The sequence below is a fragment of the Hypanus sabinus genome, chromosome 4, assembly GCF_030144855.1.
Source record: "Hypanus sabinus isolate sHypSab1 chromosome 4, sHypSab1.hap1, whole genome shotgun sequence".
NCBI lineage: Eukaryota > Metazoa > Chordata > Chondrichthyes > Myliobatiformes > Dasyatidae > Hypanus > Hypanus sabinus.
The window spans coordinates 184,650,213-184,668,660 of NC_082709.1; the positions used below are offsets into that span (position 1 = coordinate 184,650,213).

The 18,448-nt window shown below is 42.0% G+C and overlaps 1 protein-coding gene across 1 annotated transcript in view; it reads left to right on the top strand.

Moving 5' to 3' along the window:
• The window catches only part of LOC132393568 (E3 ubiquitin/ISG15 ligase TRIM25-like), a 66,332-nt gene that overhangs the window by 13,159 nt on the left and 34,725 nt on the right, over positions 1-18,448 (top strand). The window contains exons 3-4 of the mRNA XM_059968995.1: positions 495-725; positions 1,341-1,363. Coding sequence (XP_059824978.1) covers positions 495-725; positions 1,341-1,363 — 254 coding nt within the window. The remainder of the gene's footprint in view (positions 1-494; positions 726-1,340; positions 1,364-18,448) is intronic.

Below are 18,448 nucleotides of genomic sequence, written 5' to 3' on the forward strand. Positions count from 1 at the left end.
TGTATAAATGTATTTCTTCCTCTTTTCTTTCAAATCCTGAAGAAGGGTCTTGGGCTGAAATATCAACTGTTTACTCATTTACTTAGCTGCTGCCTGACCTGCTGAGTTCCTCCAGCATTTTGTGTATGTTGCTTTGAATGTCCAGCGAATGTCCAGAATCACTTGTGTTTATGATTTGCTGCTCCACTGTAATGTCTCTCTAAGCAATGCAACTCTGAAGAATTTTAAATCTTTTCTTTGACAGAAATTCATTGAGACCTTCTCTACTGCCCTATCCTCCTTCTCCTCCCTCCACTGTTTTACTCTGGCATTTTCCCCCTTTCTTTCCAGTCCTGAAGAATGGTTTTGGTCTGCAACGTCAACTGTTTATTCATTTCCATAGATGCTGCCTGAGTTGCTGAGTTCCTCCAGCATTTTGTATGTTTTGCTTTGGATTTCCATCATCTGTAGCATTTGTCATATTTATAATCATGCTGTTGTGGTTGGATTTTCAGAGACACAGTAAGGAAGTGAAGGGAAAACTGTCAGCAGCTTTCTCCGAATGGAGGAAGCAGTTGGAAAAGGATGAAAAGTTGGCATTGAAGATGATTGACGAAGAGGCGAACCGGCTACTCTCCCAGATAAAGAGCTCCTCTGATTCACTGTTGAAGAAGATGGAAGAGGTTCAAATAATAGGCAAGGATGCCCAGGATCAAGATCAGAATGATCCTCTCTTCTTCATTCAGGTACTCATTGTGATCTGCCCATTTATATCCAGTATCACTTCATTAAATATACCTGTGGTGGGGTGGAAATACATTTCTACCAAAGGAGGTGTGAAGCGCTCCTTCACTCTGTTAGACTGCAGGTCACTCTTGAGCAAGGTGTAGCAACTATCTAGCAACCCTGCCCCCACCCCCTCACGTGAAACCAATGGAGCAGCTGGTGAATATCACAAGTCCTGGTTATGCGACCACTGACACCAGGGAGACAGCCTCTGAAGAGTGTTGATAACGGCTGAGGTCACCTGTCTTGTAAAGACACTGCCCAGAAGAAGGCAATGGAAAACCTTGTAGAAAAATTTGCCAGGTACAATCATGGTCATGGGTAGAGAGAGCAAGACCATGATTGCCTACGTCACATGATGGGGCACATAGTGATGATAATGTACACCTGCTCGTTAGTGCAAATATCTTATCAGCTAATCATTTAGCAGCAACTCAATGCATAAAAGCATGCAGACATAGTCAACTGACCTGTGGTATTTAGATACACGGTCTCACTATAAATGATCTCTGCTCTGAATCACAGTGCCACTAATTTTCTTTGATTTTAATTGACACTTTGTCTTTTATTAACAGAATGTGAAGCAGCGGCTTTCGAGGTGAGTGTCATTGTATGGGGGATATTATTTATCATTTATTTGTTTTTTAAATGTATTTTGCATAGTTAAACATCTCTTGCACATTGGCTGTTTGTCCGCCTTTGTTCGTAGTTTTTCAATCATTCTATTGCCTCATAAAACCATTTCATCATAAGATATAGGAGCAGAATTAGGGCCCCGAACAGTCCTTCCAGGTGAGGCGACACTTCACCTGTGAGTCGGCTGGTGTGATATACTGTGTCCAGTGCTCCTGGTGTGGCCTTTTATATATTGGTGAGACCCGACGCAGACTGGGAGACCGTTTTGCTGAATACCTATGCTCGGTCTGCCAGAGGAAGCAGTGGCCACACGTTTTAATTCCACGTCCCATTCCCATTCTGATATGTCAATCCATGGCCTCCTCTACTGTCAAGATGAATCCACACTCAGGTTGGAGGAACAACACCTTATATACCGGCTGGGTAGCCTCCAACCTGATGGCATGAACATTGACTTCTCTAACTTCCATTAATGCCCCTCCTCCCCTTCTTACACCATCCCTGACATATTTAGTTGTTTGTTCTTTTTTTCACTCTCTCTGCCCATCACCCTGCCTGTTCTTCACCTCCCTCTGGTGCTCCCCCCTTCCCTCTTTCTTTCTCCTGAGGCCTCCTGTCCCATGATCCTTTCCCTTCTCCAGCTCTGTATCACTTTCGCCAATCACGTTTCCAGCTCTTAGCTTCATCCCACCCCCTCCGGTCTTCTCCTATCATTTTGCATTTCCCCCTCCCCCCACTACTTTCAAATCTCTTTGTATCTCTCCTTTCAGTTGGTCCTGACGAAGGGTCTCGGCCCGAGACTTCGACAGTGTTTCCCCTATAGTTGCAGCCTGGCCTGCTGTGTTCCACCAGCATTTTGTGTGTGTTGTAAGCAGAATTAGGCTATTTGACTCATTGGGTATGCTCAGCCATTTCATCATTGCTGATCCATTATCCCTCTCAACCCCATTCTCCTGCCTTCTCCTAGTGTCCCTTCATGCCCTGACATATCAAGAATTTAATAACCGCTGCTTTAAACGTACCCATTGACTTGGCTTCCACAGCCACCTCAGGTAATGAATTTCACAGATTTACCACTCTCTGGCTAAAGAAATTCCTCCTGATCTCCACTCTAAAAGGACACTCCCCTATTCTGAGGTGGTGTCCTCTGGTCTTGGACTCCTCCACCTTTCAACATTAGATAGGTTTCAATGAGGTCATCCCTCATTCTTCTGAATTCCAGTGAGTAGAGGCTCTGAGAAATCAAACACTCTTTGTATGACAAGCCTTTCAATCCCAGAATCATTTTCATGAACCTCCTTTGGACCCTTTCCAATGTCAACAGATTGTTTCTTAGATAAGGGGCCCAAAACTGCTCACCGAACTCCGTGTGGTCTTATCAGGGCTTTATAAAGCCTCAACATTATATCCTTGCTTTTATATTCTTGTCTTCTTGAAATGAATGCTAACATTGCTGTTGCCTTCCTTACCACTGACTTAACCTGCAAATTAACCTTTAGGAAATCCTGCACAAGGACTCGCAAGTCCCTTTGTGCCTCAGATTTTTGAATTTCCACTCTATTTAGAAAATAGTCTACTCTTTTATTTCTTCTACCAAACTGCATGACCATTCACTTCCTGACACTGTGTTCCACCTTCCACATTTTTGCCCATTCTCATGATCTGTCCAAGTCTCCTCTCTTCTTCTTCAAAACTACCTGCCCCTCATTCTTTCTTTGTATCATTTGCCAACTTGGCCACAAAGCCATCAATTTCATCATCCAAGTCATTGACATATATTGTAAAATGGAATGGTCCCAACACAGACCCCTGTGGAACACCTCTAGTCACTAGCAGCCAACTAGAAAAGGCTCCCTTTATTCCCACTTTTTGCTTTCTGTCAATCAGCCAAACTTTATCCATGCTCATATCTTTCCTGTAATACCATGGATTCTTAACTTATTAAACAGCTTTGTGTGTGACACCTTGTCATACTCCTTCTGAAAATCCAAGTGCACAGTATCTACCAATCCTTTGTCTATCCTGCTTGGTAGTTCTTCAAAGAATTTTAACAAATTTGTCGGGCAAGATTTTCCCTTAAGGGAACCATGCTAATTACAGCCCATTTTTTCAGTCCTCCAGAATCAAGTGATCTTGCAAAAATCATTAACCTGATCACTAACCTTGCAAGTCCTTAGCGCTATCCACAAGGATTATATATATACATACACTCAGTTTAACAGGTGGTTTTAATCAAGTCTGGATTGACCTCTTTTTAGCCATGATTGTGTCACCTTTCCTTTCTCTTTTGGACATATATGCAAACCCCGGTTCCCTTGGCTGTGTAAGTCTAGGGAAGACACCCTCTGGCTCTGCCAAACTTGTGAGACTGAGGCACTCTCCCACCCCAAATCCCTGTTGCGTGGACGCTGTTTAACTTGCTACCAGATTACAAATTAGTACCACGAAATAACAGACAGTACACTGCATACAATTAAAAAGATTATATTTATGAATCTTAATTTGACTAAAGGGTTAGTAAAGAAGAGAGAAAAAAAGAAAAGGGCCCATTTTAATGAAATAGTCAAATGTTCACAAGTTGGAGCTTGAAGTTTCTTCATAGTCACCAATTCAAAATCGATCTTGCTCCTAACTTTATTGAATCACAATTCCGTTCCAGGTCAAATTCTACAACCTCTTCTCTTCTGCGTCTTCCTTCTCCATCTCCTCTAGAACAAAAGCCCCAAGCCCAACATTAGTGTCTCTCACCAGAGTAATCTCCCCTTAATCTGACCATCTTAATTGGATGGCACACATTTCTCCTCGTCTCTTAACTTCAACAATAACCCAAACAACCATGAAAGCAGAACAGACTGCTCTTACAGAACTGCCAAAATTAAATACATACAGCATAACAGTAAAAGTATGAACCAGGACATTACATGGATATCCTGCGCCTTCTGAATTGCTTCCAGAAATTCCAGCCATTACTGCTCTGCCATCATCACTGCCAGTGTTCTTTTCTGATAAATTATAGCCAACTCTTTCCTGTGTAACTCTCTTTACTCCACTGTAATATTGATACATATGACTTCAGCTTCTCTCCTCAGACTTCAGGGTGAATTTGATCATATTATGACCACTTTCCCCTTAGAGTTCTTTTACATTAAGCTCTCGAATCATTTCTGGTTCATTGCACGAGCTGCTCTAAAAAGCCATCCCCCTCCTGGAATGCAGCACCAACTTCATTTTCCCAATCTACCTGCATATTGAAATCCCTTATAAATATTGTAATGTTCTTCTATTGGCAAGCATTTTCTATCTCCCGTTGTAACTTGTAGACCACATTCTTGACACTGTTTTGGTTTTTAATACAACACCTGTCAGGGTCTTTTTACCTTGCAGTTCCTTAGCGCTATCCACAAAGATTTTATATATATATACTCAGTTTAACAGGTGGTTTTACAACTGGTCTGGGCAATACTTGCCCAGTTAAAACTAAGTCCCTCAAAATATTGCAAATCTCTATTTGCAACTTAAAGATCCCTTCTTGTAATGTGTGCTTGAAGAGCAACATAATAGATATCATTCAGCAAGCAAATTTCAGAAATGTGCTTTATTGACAGGCAAATATGATAGGGAATAATTATTATAAGAAATAAACCCATAATCTGTTAACCAATTATTAACTACTTAGGACAAATACAATATTCTCCTTTTTGATGACAAGCAGCCAAATTTACTCCCTTTGTAGATCCTTGCCATTAGTAAGTGAAAATCCAAACCCTATCTTGATATTTTCCAACATTGTGAACCAACTGTTCAGTTATTAAATATTGGAAAGATTATTCCACACCAGCTTGGAATCTGGAGTGATGTCCAGTTGAAGAACATTACATGTGTCTATATCCTAGGTACCTGAATCATTCATTCTTCTGTTTCTTCGGATACAAGTCCCTTATATCTGCCTGAACCTCTTCACAACAAGACCTAGTAACTGTTGGCACTGCAATGGTTGTGGGATCAGTTGTTGTTGATTACATCATGGGGTTAGGTATAAATGGAAGATCTTGGAGCACCAGAGCAAATGGAATTCAGTTGCCTGGGGCATATGCTAACCTATGATCTCTTTTCTGATTTGCGTCCATGTCAACGGTACCATTATATTCACAATGATTTCATGTTTGAGTTATAAGCCATTTTTTCCTGAAGCAAGACTCAAAGAAAAATACTTCCTACCGTTATCCTAGTACTCCCATATTTTCCTCATAATACTGTTATTCAACCACAAGTATCAACTTGCACATTTCCTTTGCACAATCTTGTCTCAGTTCTTCATAAATTTATTTTACCATTTCATCCTCCTCATCCACACAGTCTAATACCATGGCATCTGATGGAATTGAATGAATGTTTTGAATAGTTCATCTGTCGCCAACCTAATCTTCATACCTTTCATCTGTTCAGGAGAATGTATAATTGGCCAATAATACACTTTATTGTGGAACTGTAGACCACTGTGAGGCCACTCATCAGTAGCATTTCACCACCAATCATTTTCAAACACCAGGGTGCACTTTAATTACTTCAGTGTGTTTGGACCATTGATCATTTATCTCCCCTGCTTCCTTCACAACACATGCCCAGTCTGCAGTCAAATGAGGAATCAGTAGTAACTCAATAGCAACACAGTCCCACAAATATTGATCTGTATCACTGCGTTGGATTGTGAGGTCTGCCTTCATTATCACATTTCCTGCTACCTGAGACAATATTCGTCCTCCAATAGCCAGATCTCAAATCTCAATTGCAATATTGTGACTTTCCAGAGGAGATTGTTTCCATCCCCTGGTATAACTCATTTCTGCTGTTGCTATGTAATAAGTCTATCCCATGTTATAAGAAATACTGATTATTCACAGGCAAAGTAGACAATTAACAATTTTTTCAAATAGTGAAATGACAATTCATAATTTTCTGCCAGTAATTTCTTCTGGTCATGTCCATTGATCTCCCCTCTTAATGGCACCTTGACAACTCCATTCCTTTCCAGTACCATTCACAATAATAACATGTGTCAGTGGGTTACTTAATGATATCCAAGACATTCAGCAGCAGCTAGATAAATATGTTCCTTCAGATGGTGAGGAAATTAATGCTGAAATGTTGTTGGACCGGTCCAATATTTAAATTGAATTTCCATTTGCAATTTACACGATGAAACACTGATTGCACCAAAACTATTTTCCAAGGAATCCCAAATTCAAAATCAATATGTCCAAAATCTTGAGTATATCTTTCATGTTATGTAAAAGAAAGCAGTCTTGTCAGTAGAAACAACTTTAGCATTGGTCCAAATACTCAAATATTTTCAAAATTGTTAATTTCAACTTCCCAATTTATCTGTCTACCAGTGAGCAATTCTGCCAAATTCCAATTTCTCTCTGAAATGTGCATGTCTTCGATCTGGATTACAGAAGCACAGATTTCCATCTCCTTAACCTCGATTCAACATGGCCATTGTGGAATTGTGATCAGTCTAAAATCAATTCCATGGAAAACAAACAAAGAAACACAGACACGGGCAAACAAATATCCTTGTTTGCTCTGTTTCTCCTTCAGAACCTTCTCAAGTTATTGCAAAACTTAGAATAAATTGATAATTCTCACCATGAAAAGCTTTCACACATTTTTCAAAGAACCAAGGGAAAAAAGAGAAACTGTTGGTTGTGGGCCCCCGACACACCAACACATTGATATAAACACTGAAAGGCACAGTCTCTTAATACCATGTCACAACCAGTCTTCCTGGCTCTGGTGTCTCCTGAACTCTTTTTGTTACCATGGGTGCCATTGGGACAGTGGGTGTTGAGGGTTCCACTCTTTCTTGGAAAAATCCGTAGGGAGGTGGACCACTTCTCCAATTATCCTTACTATTGTAGTGTGTCATCTCATAGACTAAATCACCCAGATCTACATCACCATCATCATCAGTTCTCGCACCGTGTACATGTCAGTCCCCTCTCAGCTGTGAGTTGGCTTTGCAGCTGTTCGATCTGTTTTAAACACTTGGAGTGATCTGCTGCCATTCTTCTCACGTGCTGACTTCTGCAGAACATTCATAGCAGTTTGTAAATCCTGACCTGACTTTTCCATTTCTCTGCTTCTGTTCTCACTATTTTACATTCTCTTCACTTTCCTCCTTTTCTCTTGTTACATGTTCACACTGAGTCTGAATCTGACTCAAGCATCAAATGCACCTGACCCTGCTCCCTCTGGATTTAATTTTCCTTCCTCTCTCTCCAGCTCTTTTCTATACTGACACAATTCCTCTGCCAGTTTCTGTTTTGCTCCCTTCACTTCAATTAGATCTTCCCACATACATCCCGTTATAATGGTTTTTTAAAATCTCTTGTAATTTCTTTGATTTCTTTTCAATAACTCAAATTCTACTATTTGAGTATTTCTTCATTTTTGGAATACACATGTCCTGCACTTTCCTAATTTTCCCCAGAAATGCACGCCATTGCTGCTCTGCTGACATCCCTGCCAGCAGCTCCTTCCAATTTACTTTGGCCAACTCCTCTCTCATACCACTGTAATTTCCCTTACTCCACTGAAATGCTGCTACATCAGACTTTACTTTCTCCCTATCAAATTTCAAGTTGAACGCAATCATATTGTGATCACTGGCTCCTAAGGGCTCTTTTACCTTAAGCTCCCTAATCGCCTCTGGTTCATTACGTAACACCCAATCCAATATAGCTGATCCCCCAGTAGACTCAGCAAAAAGCTGCTCTAAAAAGCTATCACTTAGGCATTCAACAAACTCACTCTCTTGAGATCCATTACCAACCTGATTTTCCCAATTGACTTGTATGTTAAAATCTCCCATGACTACCATAACATTGTCCTTTTGTCTCGCCTTTTCTATTTCCTGTTGTAACTTGTGGTCCACCTCCCAGCCACTGTTGTGACTGCCATCAACGTCCTTTTACCCTTGCAGTTTCTCAACTCAACCCACAAGGATTAATATGTCTTCTGATCCTATGTCACATCTTCCTACTGATTTGATGCCATTCTTTCCCAATAAGACAAGAAGTATTTTTTTTAATCAGTCTTCACGTAGAAGACACTAGCAGTGTGCCTGATGTTATAGTGTGTGAAGAAAGAGAAGTAGATGCAGTTACTGTTACAAAAGAGATGTTCAAAAAGTAGTAAGACCTAAAGGTGCATAAGTGACCCGGACCAGAGGAACTGCACCCTAGGGTTCTGAAAGAGGTAGCATTCATTAGAAATGATCTTTCAAAAATCATTGGACTCTGGCATGGTGCAGAGGACTGGAAAATTGCAAATGTCACTCCACTATTTAAGAAGGGAGGGAGGCAGCAGAAAGGAAATTATAGACCAGTTAGCCTGACATCAGTGGTTGGGAAGTTGTTAGAGTCAATTGTTAAGAATAAGGTGATGCATTATTTGGTGACACCGGACAAGATAGGACAAGGAGAGCATGATTTCCTTCGGGGAAAATCCTACCTGATGAACCTGTTGGAATTCTTTGAGGAGATTACAAGTAGGATAGATAAAAAGGGGATGCTGTGGATGTTGTATATTTGGAGTTTCAGAAGGCCTTTGACAAGGTGCCATACATGAGGTAAATTAAGAGCCCATGGTATTACAGGAAAGTTACCGATATGGTTAGAGCACTGGCTGATTGGTAGGAGGCAGTGAGTGGGAATAAAAAGATCCTTTTCTAGTTGGCTGCCAGTGACTAGTGGTGTTCCACAAGGGTCGGTGTTGGGACCACTTCTTTTTACAGCATAAAAAGATGGAACAGATGGCAAGTTTGCAGATGATATGAAGATTGGTGGACAGGCAGGTAGTGTTGAGGAAACAGGTAGGATGCAGAAAGACAGACAGATTAGGAGAATGGGCAAGAAAGTAGCAAATGAAATGCAGTGTTGGAAAATGCATGGTCATGCACTTCGGTAGTAGAAATAAATGTGCGGACTATTTTCTAAATGGGGGGAAAATCCAGAAATCTTAGATGCAGAGGGACTTGGGAGTCCTTGTGCAGAATATGCTGAAGGTTAACTTGCAGGTTGTGTCAGTGGTGAGGAAGGCAAATGCCATTTTAGCATCAATTTCAAGAGGGCGAGAATACAAGAGCAAGGATGTGATGCTGAGGCTTATAAGGCACTGGTGAGGCCTCACCTTGAATATTGTGAACAGTTTTGGGTCCCTCATCTTAGAAAAGATGTGCTGGCATTGGAGAGGGTCCAGGGGAAGTTCACAAGGATGATTCCAGGAATGAAAAGGTTATCATACGAGGAATGTTTGATGACTCTGGGTTTGTACTCACTGGAATTCAGAAGGATGAGGGGGGATCTCAATGAAATCTTTGAATGCTGAAAGGCCTAGACACAATAGATATGGAAAGGATGTTTCCCATGGTGGGAGAGTCTAGGACAAGAGGGCACAACCTCAGAGTAGAGGGGCGCCCTTTCAAAACAGAGATGTGGCGAAATTTCTTTAACCAAAGGGTGGTGAATATTTGAAGAGGCATAATATGATTAGGAATAGTTAGCATGGCTTTGTGAAAGGGAGGGCATTCCTTACAAGCCTGACTGAATTTTTTGAGGATGTGACTAAACACATTGATGAAAGTGGAGCAGCAGATGTAGTGCATAGGGATTTCAGCAAGGCATTTGAAAAGGTAACACATGCAAGGCTTATTGAGAAAGTAAGGAGGTATGGGATCCAAGGGGACATTGCTTTGTGGATCCAGAACTGGCTTGTCCACAGAAGGCAGAGAGTGGTTGTAGTCGGGTCATATTCTGCATGGAAGTCGGTAACCAGTGGTGTGCCTCAGGGATCTGTTCTGGGACCCTTTCCCTTCATGATTTTTATAAATGACCTGGATGAGGAAGTGGAAGGGTGGGTTAGTACATTTGCTGATGACACAAAGGTTGGGGGTGTTGTGGATAGTGTGAAGGGCTGTCAGAGGTTACAGTGGGACATTGATAGGATGCAAAACTGGGCTGAGAAATGGCAGATGGAGTTCAACCCAGATAAGTGTGAGGTGGTTCATCTTGGTAGGTCAAATATGATGGCAGAATATAGCATTAACGGCAAGACTCTTGTCAGTGTGGAGGATCAGAGGGATCTTGGGGTCTAAATCCATAGGATGTGGTGCATTGGCCTTCATCAATCATGGGAATGAGCTTAGGAGCCGACAGGTAATGTTGCTGCTATCTAGCATCCTGGTCAGACCCCACTTGGAGTACTGTGCTCAGTTCTGGTCATCTCACTACAGGAAGGATGTGGAAACTATAGAAAGGATGCAGAGGAGATTTACAGGGATGTTGCCTGGATTGGGGAGCATGCATTACGAGAATAAGTTGAGTGAATTCGGCCTTTTCTCCTTGGAGTGAAGGAGGATGAGAGGTGATAGTGTGGATAGTCAGAAGTTTTTTCCCAGGGCTGAAACTGCTAACACAAGAGGGCACAGTTTTAAGGTGCTTGAAAGCAGGAACAGAGGAGACGTCAGGGGTAAGATTTTTATGCAGAGTGGTGTGTGTGTGGAATGGGCTGCTGGTGACAGTGGTGGAGGCGGATACGATAGGGTCTTTTAAGAAACTACTGGACAGGTATATGGAGCTCAGAAAAATAGAGGGCAATGGGTAAGCCTAGGTAATTTCTAAGGTACAGACATGTTTGGCACAACTTTGTGGGTTGAAGGGCCTGTATTGCACTATAGGTTTTTTATGTTTCTAAGTTTCTAACAGTTTTCTGCACATTCTCTCTAAGACTATTGTCTGCATGAGGATTTTCAGGCAGTGGTATCTATCCTTCCTATTGAGTTCTCTATGCGTTTCACCCTGCTCTTCAGCGGTGTTCTTTGTCCATTTCCATTCTACTTCTTTCTCCTTTTTAGATCCTGTGCTCTCTTGAAAAATGGCTTGCCCCACTCTCTCTGACCGTCCCCAAGACAAATCCTATTGACTAATTCAACAAGTTTAACTTATCAAACAACTGAATTTTTATTGTAAACAGCAAAATGAAATACTCAGTTGTATAATGTAATTAAAGGAACACATTGCATTTTGAGAAAGTCTGCAGATAATAAAATACCCAACAGCATAACTGTATTAGTAAAATAAAACATGGTCATAAAGCATTGTATTACATTTCCCCCCCCCCACCAAAATAGGCATGTTCTCATGACATTGAACTTGTCACCAGTTTGCAGTGTCTGTGCAACTACATATAAAGTAAATAAAAGCACACATGTGGAAGATGCCTTTAACAGTGAGAGAAAGAGAAAGAGAGAGAGAGTGATCAATATGCATGCATAGACCATAGACCACATATCATACATGTGCTAAGTGGAATCATTGCTCTAAAGTAAACAGATCTATACATTACACTAAATGGCATAACCATATAAAATTAGCATGGTCATAAACCAGGACATAACATGTCCTTGAATGGTCTACATATTTTGATGTCCCGGTGTATGTTCAAAAAGAAAGAGTAGAGGTCTAGGTCGAGGGTTTGAGACCTGTCAGCTATCCTCACCTGGTTTAGCCGGCTTGTCGAGGCCACTGCCCGGGATGTGGCTGCTGTCACATGCAAACAGCTACAGGGAGCCATAGGTGAGAGCTGAGTACCAGGTGGGGACCAAAGGTGGACAAACCACCTGAAAAGGACGCGACACAACACTCTCAATGGTCTATAATTTACTGGGCTATCTCTACTCCCTTTCTTGAATAAACAAACAACATCCGCAACCCTCCAATCCTCCGGAACTTCTCCTGTCCCCATTGCTGCTGCAAAGATCATCGCCAGAGGCTCAGCAATCTCCTTCCTCGTCTCCCACAGTAGCCTGGGGTACATCTCATCCGGTCTTGGAAACGTATCCAATTTGATGCTTTCCTAAAGCTCCAGCACATCCTCTTTCTTAATATCTACATGCTCAGGCTTTTCAGTCCACTGTAAGTCATCACTACAATCACCAAGATTCTTTTCTGTAGGGAATACTAAAGCAAAGTACTCATTAAGTACCTCTGTTATCTCTTCCAGTTCCATACACTCTTTTCCACTGTCACACTTGATTGGTCCTATTCTCTCACGTCTTATCTTCTTGCTCTTCACATTCTCGTAGAATGCCTTGGGGTTTTCCTTAATCCTGTCCACCAAGGCCTTCTCATGGCTCCTTCTGCTCTCCTAATTTCTTTCTTAAGCTCCTTCCTGCTGGCCTTATAATCTACTAGATCTCTATCATTACCTAGCTCTCTGAATCTTTCCAGTTAATTAGTTAGTACATGACTAACATGAAAGCTCGACATCTTTTTCCTTGGATGTTGCGTGAATATTTGTTTCCTCGGAGGGTTTCTTGCAGGTCCTCCTTGGGCAATGTGTAGCAGCTGCTTAGGCTCCCCACCTGATTCAAGGTCATGTGACACCATGGGAGCAGGTTGCAGATGGTTGTACAACATGGTACATAATGAATGAATTAAATTTAAAAGATTAAATTAAATAAGTAGTGCAAAAACAGCAAAAATATGGTGAAGTAGTGTAGAGGAGTTAATTGTCAATTCAATAATCTGCTGGTAGAGGAGATGAAGACGTTCCTGAAACATTGAATGTTAACAACTTTGCACTCAATATAAGTCCAAGAAATTGATTGTGGAACTTCAGAAGAGAAAGTTGAGGGCACACACACCAGTTCTCATCGAGCAATCAAGAGTGCAATGGAAAGTTCCAGATTGCCAGCACCTTTGAAAATCTATCCTCTGCCTAACATATTAACCCAATTACAAAGAAGGCTACCAAAGTTAGAAAGTACACAGTTAGAAAGTAGATCACCAAAGACTCTTGCAAATTTCTACAGATATACCTTGGAAAGCATTCTAACTGTGTCACAACATTGGGTCATTGGTAGAATATTCTGAGGGCTCTGAATTTTTTGCTGTGACTTTTTTTGTATTTTCTCAGTTTTATTAATTATAATTAGAATGTACTGTTGTGCTTCGGATTTTTTATGTGTTGTAGTTAGGTCTTCATTAGTTTACATTTGGAGAAGTACAGTCTACTCAGGGATAGTCTTTCATTCACCAGGTGGCCTCACAAATGATTGAAACTGTACCCTGCAGTTTCATGCTATTTATGGACAGAACAAAAAGTTGAGAATGGCAAATGTAGTTCCCATGTTTAAAAAAGGTAATAGGGAGAAACCTGGGAACTATAGACCAGAGAGTCTTGTGTCGGTGGTATGAAAACTACTGGAAAGGATTCTTAAGGATAGGATCTACGAGCATTTGGAGAAGTACAGTCTACTCATGGATAGTCAACTTGGCTTTGTGAAGGGAAGATTGTGCCTCATGAGCCTGATTGAGTTTTTTTGAAGAAGTAACAAAAGAAATTGATGAGGGTAGGGCAGTGGATGTGGTCTACATGGACTTTAGCAAAGCATTTGACAAGGTGCCTCATGAGAGACTCATCCAGAAAGTCATGAGGCATGGGATAAGTGGAACCTTGGCTGTTTGGATAAAAAATTGGTTTACAGGAAGAAAGCAGAGGGTAGTTGTGGAAGGAAAGTATTCTGCCTGGAGGTTGGTGACTAGTGGAGTGCCGCAGGGATCTGTCCTGGGACCCCCGCTATTTGTGATTTTTATAAATTACCTGGATGTAGAGGCGGAAGGATGGGTGAGTAAGTTTGTGGATGACACGAAGATTGGAGGAGTTGAGGATGGAACTGCAGGTTGTTGAAGGTTACAAGAGGATATAGACAGGCTGCAGAGTTGGGCAGAAAATTGGTAGATGGAGTTCAATCTGGATGTGTGAGGTGAAGCATTTTGGAAGGGCAAACCAGAAGAAGACTGAGTAAAGGATTAATGGTTAGTTACTTAAGAGTGTAGATGAACAAAGGAACCTTGGGGTTCAAATCTATACATCCCTCAAGGTCGCTGCACAGGTTGATAGGGTAGTTAAGAAGGCCTATGGGATGCTAGGCTTCATTAACAGGGGGATTGAGTTCAAGAGTGGAGAGGTCATGTTGCAACTCTACAAATCTCTGGTGAGACTGCACTTAGATTATTGTGTTCAATCCTAGTCACCTCATTATAGGAAGGATGTGGAAGCTATGGAGAGGATGCAGAGGAGATTTACCAGGATGTTGTCTGGTTTGGAGAACAAGTCATAGGAAACAAGGTTAGCAGAGCTGGAACTTTTCTCTTTGGAGCGTAGAAGAATGAGAGGGGACTTGATAGAGGTCTACAAGATTATGAGAGGCATAGATAGGGTGGATAGTCAGTACCTGTTTCCCAGGGCACCAATAGCAAACACCAGAGGGCATATGTACAAAATTAAGGGAGGGAAGTTTAGGGGAGACATCAGGGGTAAGTTTTTTCACACAGAGGGTTGTGAGGTGAGTGCCTGGAATGACTTGCCAGGGATGGTGGTGGAGGCTAAGACACTAAGGGTATTTAAGAGCCTCTTGGACAGGCACATGGATGAAAGAAAAATAGAGGGTTATGGGGTAGTGTGGGTTTAGTACTTTTTTTTTTAAGGATTATATGGGTCGGCACAACATGGCGGGCTGAAGGGCCTGTACTGTGTTGTAGTGGTCTATGGTCTTAGAACCATAAGGCCATATGACATAGGAGCAGAAAAAGGCCATCGAGTCTGCTCCACCAATCCATCAGGTTTGATCTCGGATCCCACTCAACCCCATACACCTGCCTTCTCGCCGTATCCTTCGATGCCCTGACTGATCAGAAAATGCTCAACTTCCGCCGTAAACACGCCCACGGACTGCAGTCTGTGGAAGAGCATCTCACAGCTTCACTACTCTCTGGCTAAAAAAATTCCTCCTTACCTCTGTTCTAAAAGATCACTCCTTAATTTTGAAGCTGTTCCCTGCAGTCCTGCATGCCACCACCATAGAAAACATCCTCTCTACATTTACCTTTCAACATTCGGTAGGTTTCAATGAAATAGCCCCACAATCTTCTAAATTCCAGTGAGTACAGGCCTAAAGCTGCCAAACGCTTCACATATGTTAACCCGTTCATTCCTGGAATCATCCTCATGAATGTCTTCTGCATTCCCTCCAATGACTACACATCCTTTCTGAGATATGGGACCCAAAACTGTTGCCAATACTCCAAGTGCGGCCTGACCAGTGTCTTATAAAGGCTCAGCATTCCCTCCTTGCTTTTATATTCTATGCCCCTTAATTTAGGCTGCATTTGCCTTCTTTACCACAGACTCAACCTCTAAATTAACCTTTCTGGGAGTCTTACACAAGTAAGTCCCTCTGCACCCCTGAACCTTCTCTCCATTTAGTTAATAGTCCACACTATTGTTCCTTTTACCAAATGCATTATCAAACATTTCCCAACACTGTATTCCATCTGCCACTTTTTGCCCATTGTTCTAATCTGTCTAAGTCCTGCTGCAATCGCATTGCTTCTTCAGCACTACCTACCCCTCCACCTATCTTTGTATCATCCACAAACTTCGGCAAAAGCCATCAATTCCCTTATCCAAATCATTAACAAACAATGTGAAGATTATTTGTCCCAATACTGACCCCTGGGGAACAGCACTAGTCACTGGCAGCCAATGAGAAAAGGCCCCTTTATTCCTACTCACTGCCTCCTGCCTGTCAGCCATTTTGTTATCCATGCCAGTATCTTTCCTGTAACGCTATAGGATTTTATTTTGTAAAGCAGCCTCATGTATGGCACCTTATCAAATGCCTCCTGAAAATCCAATTAAATAACATCCACTGCCTCTCCCTTGTCCACCCTGCTTGTTACTTCCTTTATAGGAACCATGTTGACTTTTGACTTATTTTACCATTAGTCTCCAAGTACCTTGAGACCTCATTCTTAGTAATAGACTCCAACACTTTCCCAACCACTGAGGTTAGGCTAACTGGCCTATAATTTGCTTTCCTTTGTCTTCCTTCCTTCTTAAAGAGTGGAGTGACATTTACAATCTTCCAGTCCTCTGGGACCATAATCAAGTGATTATTGAGAGATCATAACCAATGCATCCATTATCTCTTCAGCAACCTCTCTCAGGACTCCGGGATGTAGTCCATCTGGCCCAGGTGACTTATCCACCTTAAGGCCTCTGAGTTTGCCTAGCACTTTTCCCTTTGTACTAGCAATGGCACTCACTCCTGCTCCCTGACACTCATGGACCTCTGGCACACTGCTAGTGCTTTCCACAGTGAAGACTGATTCAAAGTACCCATTAGGTTCATCTGCCATTTCTTTGTCTCCCACTACCACCTTACTAGCATTATTTTCCAATAGTCCAATATCAGCTCACACCTCCCTTTTACCCTTTATATAACTGAAAAAACTCTTGGTATCCTGCTTTATATTAGTGGCTAGTCTGCCTTCATATTTTATCTTTTCCCTTCTTATAGCTTTTTATTGCCTTTCGTTGGATTTTAAAAACTTCCCAGTCATCCAACTTCCCATTCACTTCTGCTACTTATATGCCCTTTTATTGGCTTTTATGCAGTCCTTAACTTCCTTTGTCATCCACTGTTGCCTACCCCTGTTAGTTGAGAACTTCTACCTCAGGGAGATATCCACCCTCTGCCTTGTGAACTATTTCCAGAAATTTCAGCCATCTCCGCTCTGCTTCATCCCTACCAGTATCCTCCTCCTCCAATCCAGCTGGGCATGCTCCTCTCTTGTAATTCCATTTTGATATTGAGACATGTGACCTTTGCTTCTCCCTCTCAAATTGCAGTATGAATTCAATCATATTATGATCATTGTCGCTTAAGTGTTCCTTTTCATTAAGTTCCCTAACAAGATCTGGGTTATCACAGAAAACCCAATCTAAGATAGCCTTTCTCTAAGAGCAGTCAAGCACAAGCAGCTGCTCTGAGAAGCCATTACACAGGCATTCAATACATTCCATCTATCTTGATTTGATACCAACCTGATTTTCCCAATCCACTGCATATTGAAGTCCTCCATTACAATTGTGTTATTTCCCTTATTACATGCCTTTTCCAGTTCCCTTGTCCTTGGATACTTCCAATTAATCCTTCCTGAGACTGCCGGTGTCCTTTTCAGTATCCTTGGACTTTTGTCTCATATCAGAACGTTTACTAGTAAGCTTGTTTTAATTAGCTGGGCATGGATTCTTTCGTACCCTGGACCATATAAAGGGGTAGTGCTGATTCCTGCCTTGTGAAATTCTGACTGAGTTACTGTTTTGTTTTGTTTTTCTTCTGTTCATAAAATTCCTAGTTTTGTTTAACCCTTTTGAGTCTCTGTGATCCTGTGCTTGGGTCCTAAGATGTAGAGTAACAAATCAAATCACTATCGGGTATGGAGGAACCAGTACACAGGATGGTAAAAAGCCGCAGGAGTCTGAAAACACAGCCATCTCAATCATGGGAACCAGCCTCCCCAGCATCGAGGACATCTTCAAAAAGCGATACGTCAAAATGGCAGCCTCAATCATAAACGTCTGCCCTGCCCCACTATCATTCAGAAAATGGCCTCTTCTCATTTGCACCATCAGGGAGGAGTAGAGGAGGCTGAAAAGTCGCATTCAACGTTTGCGGATTAGCATTTCTGAAAGGAGAGTAAATCAACCTGTGAACACTACCTCACTGTTTTAGCTCTCTGTTTCCACTAGTTATGCATCCCTCTTCTCCCGGTGAGTGTGGATGCTGTACAGTGCTGAGGCAATGGTGGCATCGGTAGGTGAATTGTAGTGGTCTATTGTGGGTGGCAGCATGCCGCGATGTAGTCTTTAACCAGCCTCTCAAAGCATCTGCTTATAATTGTTGTGAGTGCGACAGGGCGCCAGTTGTTCAGGCCTGCTTCCTTAGTTCTCTTAGGTACAGGGACAATGACAGACAATTTAAAACAGGAGGGCACTACACGCAGGCAGAGGGAGAGATTAAAAATGTCTATAAACACACCAGACAGCTGTTCAGCACACACTTTGAGGACCCGCCCTGGGATCCCGTCCAGCCCCACTGCCTTGTGGCTGTTGATGCATCAGAATGTTCTACATA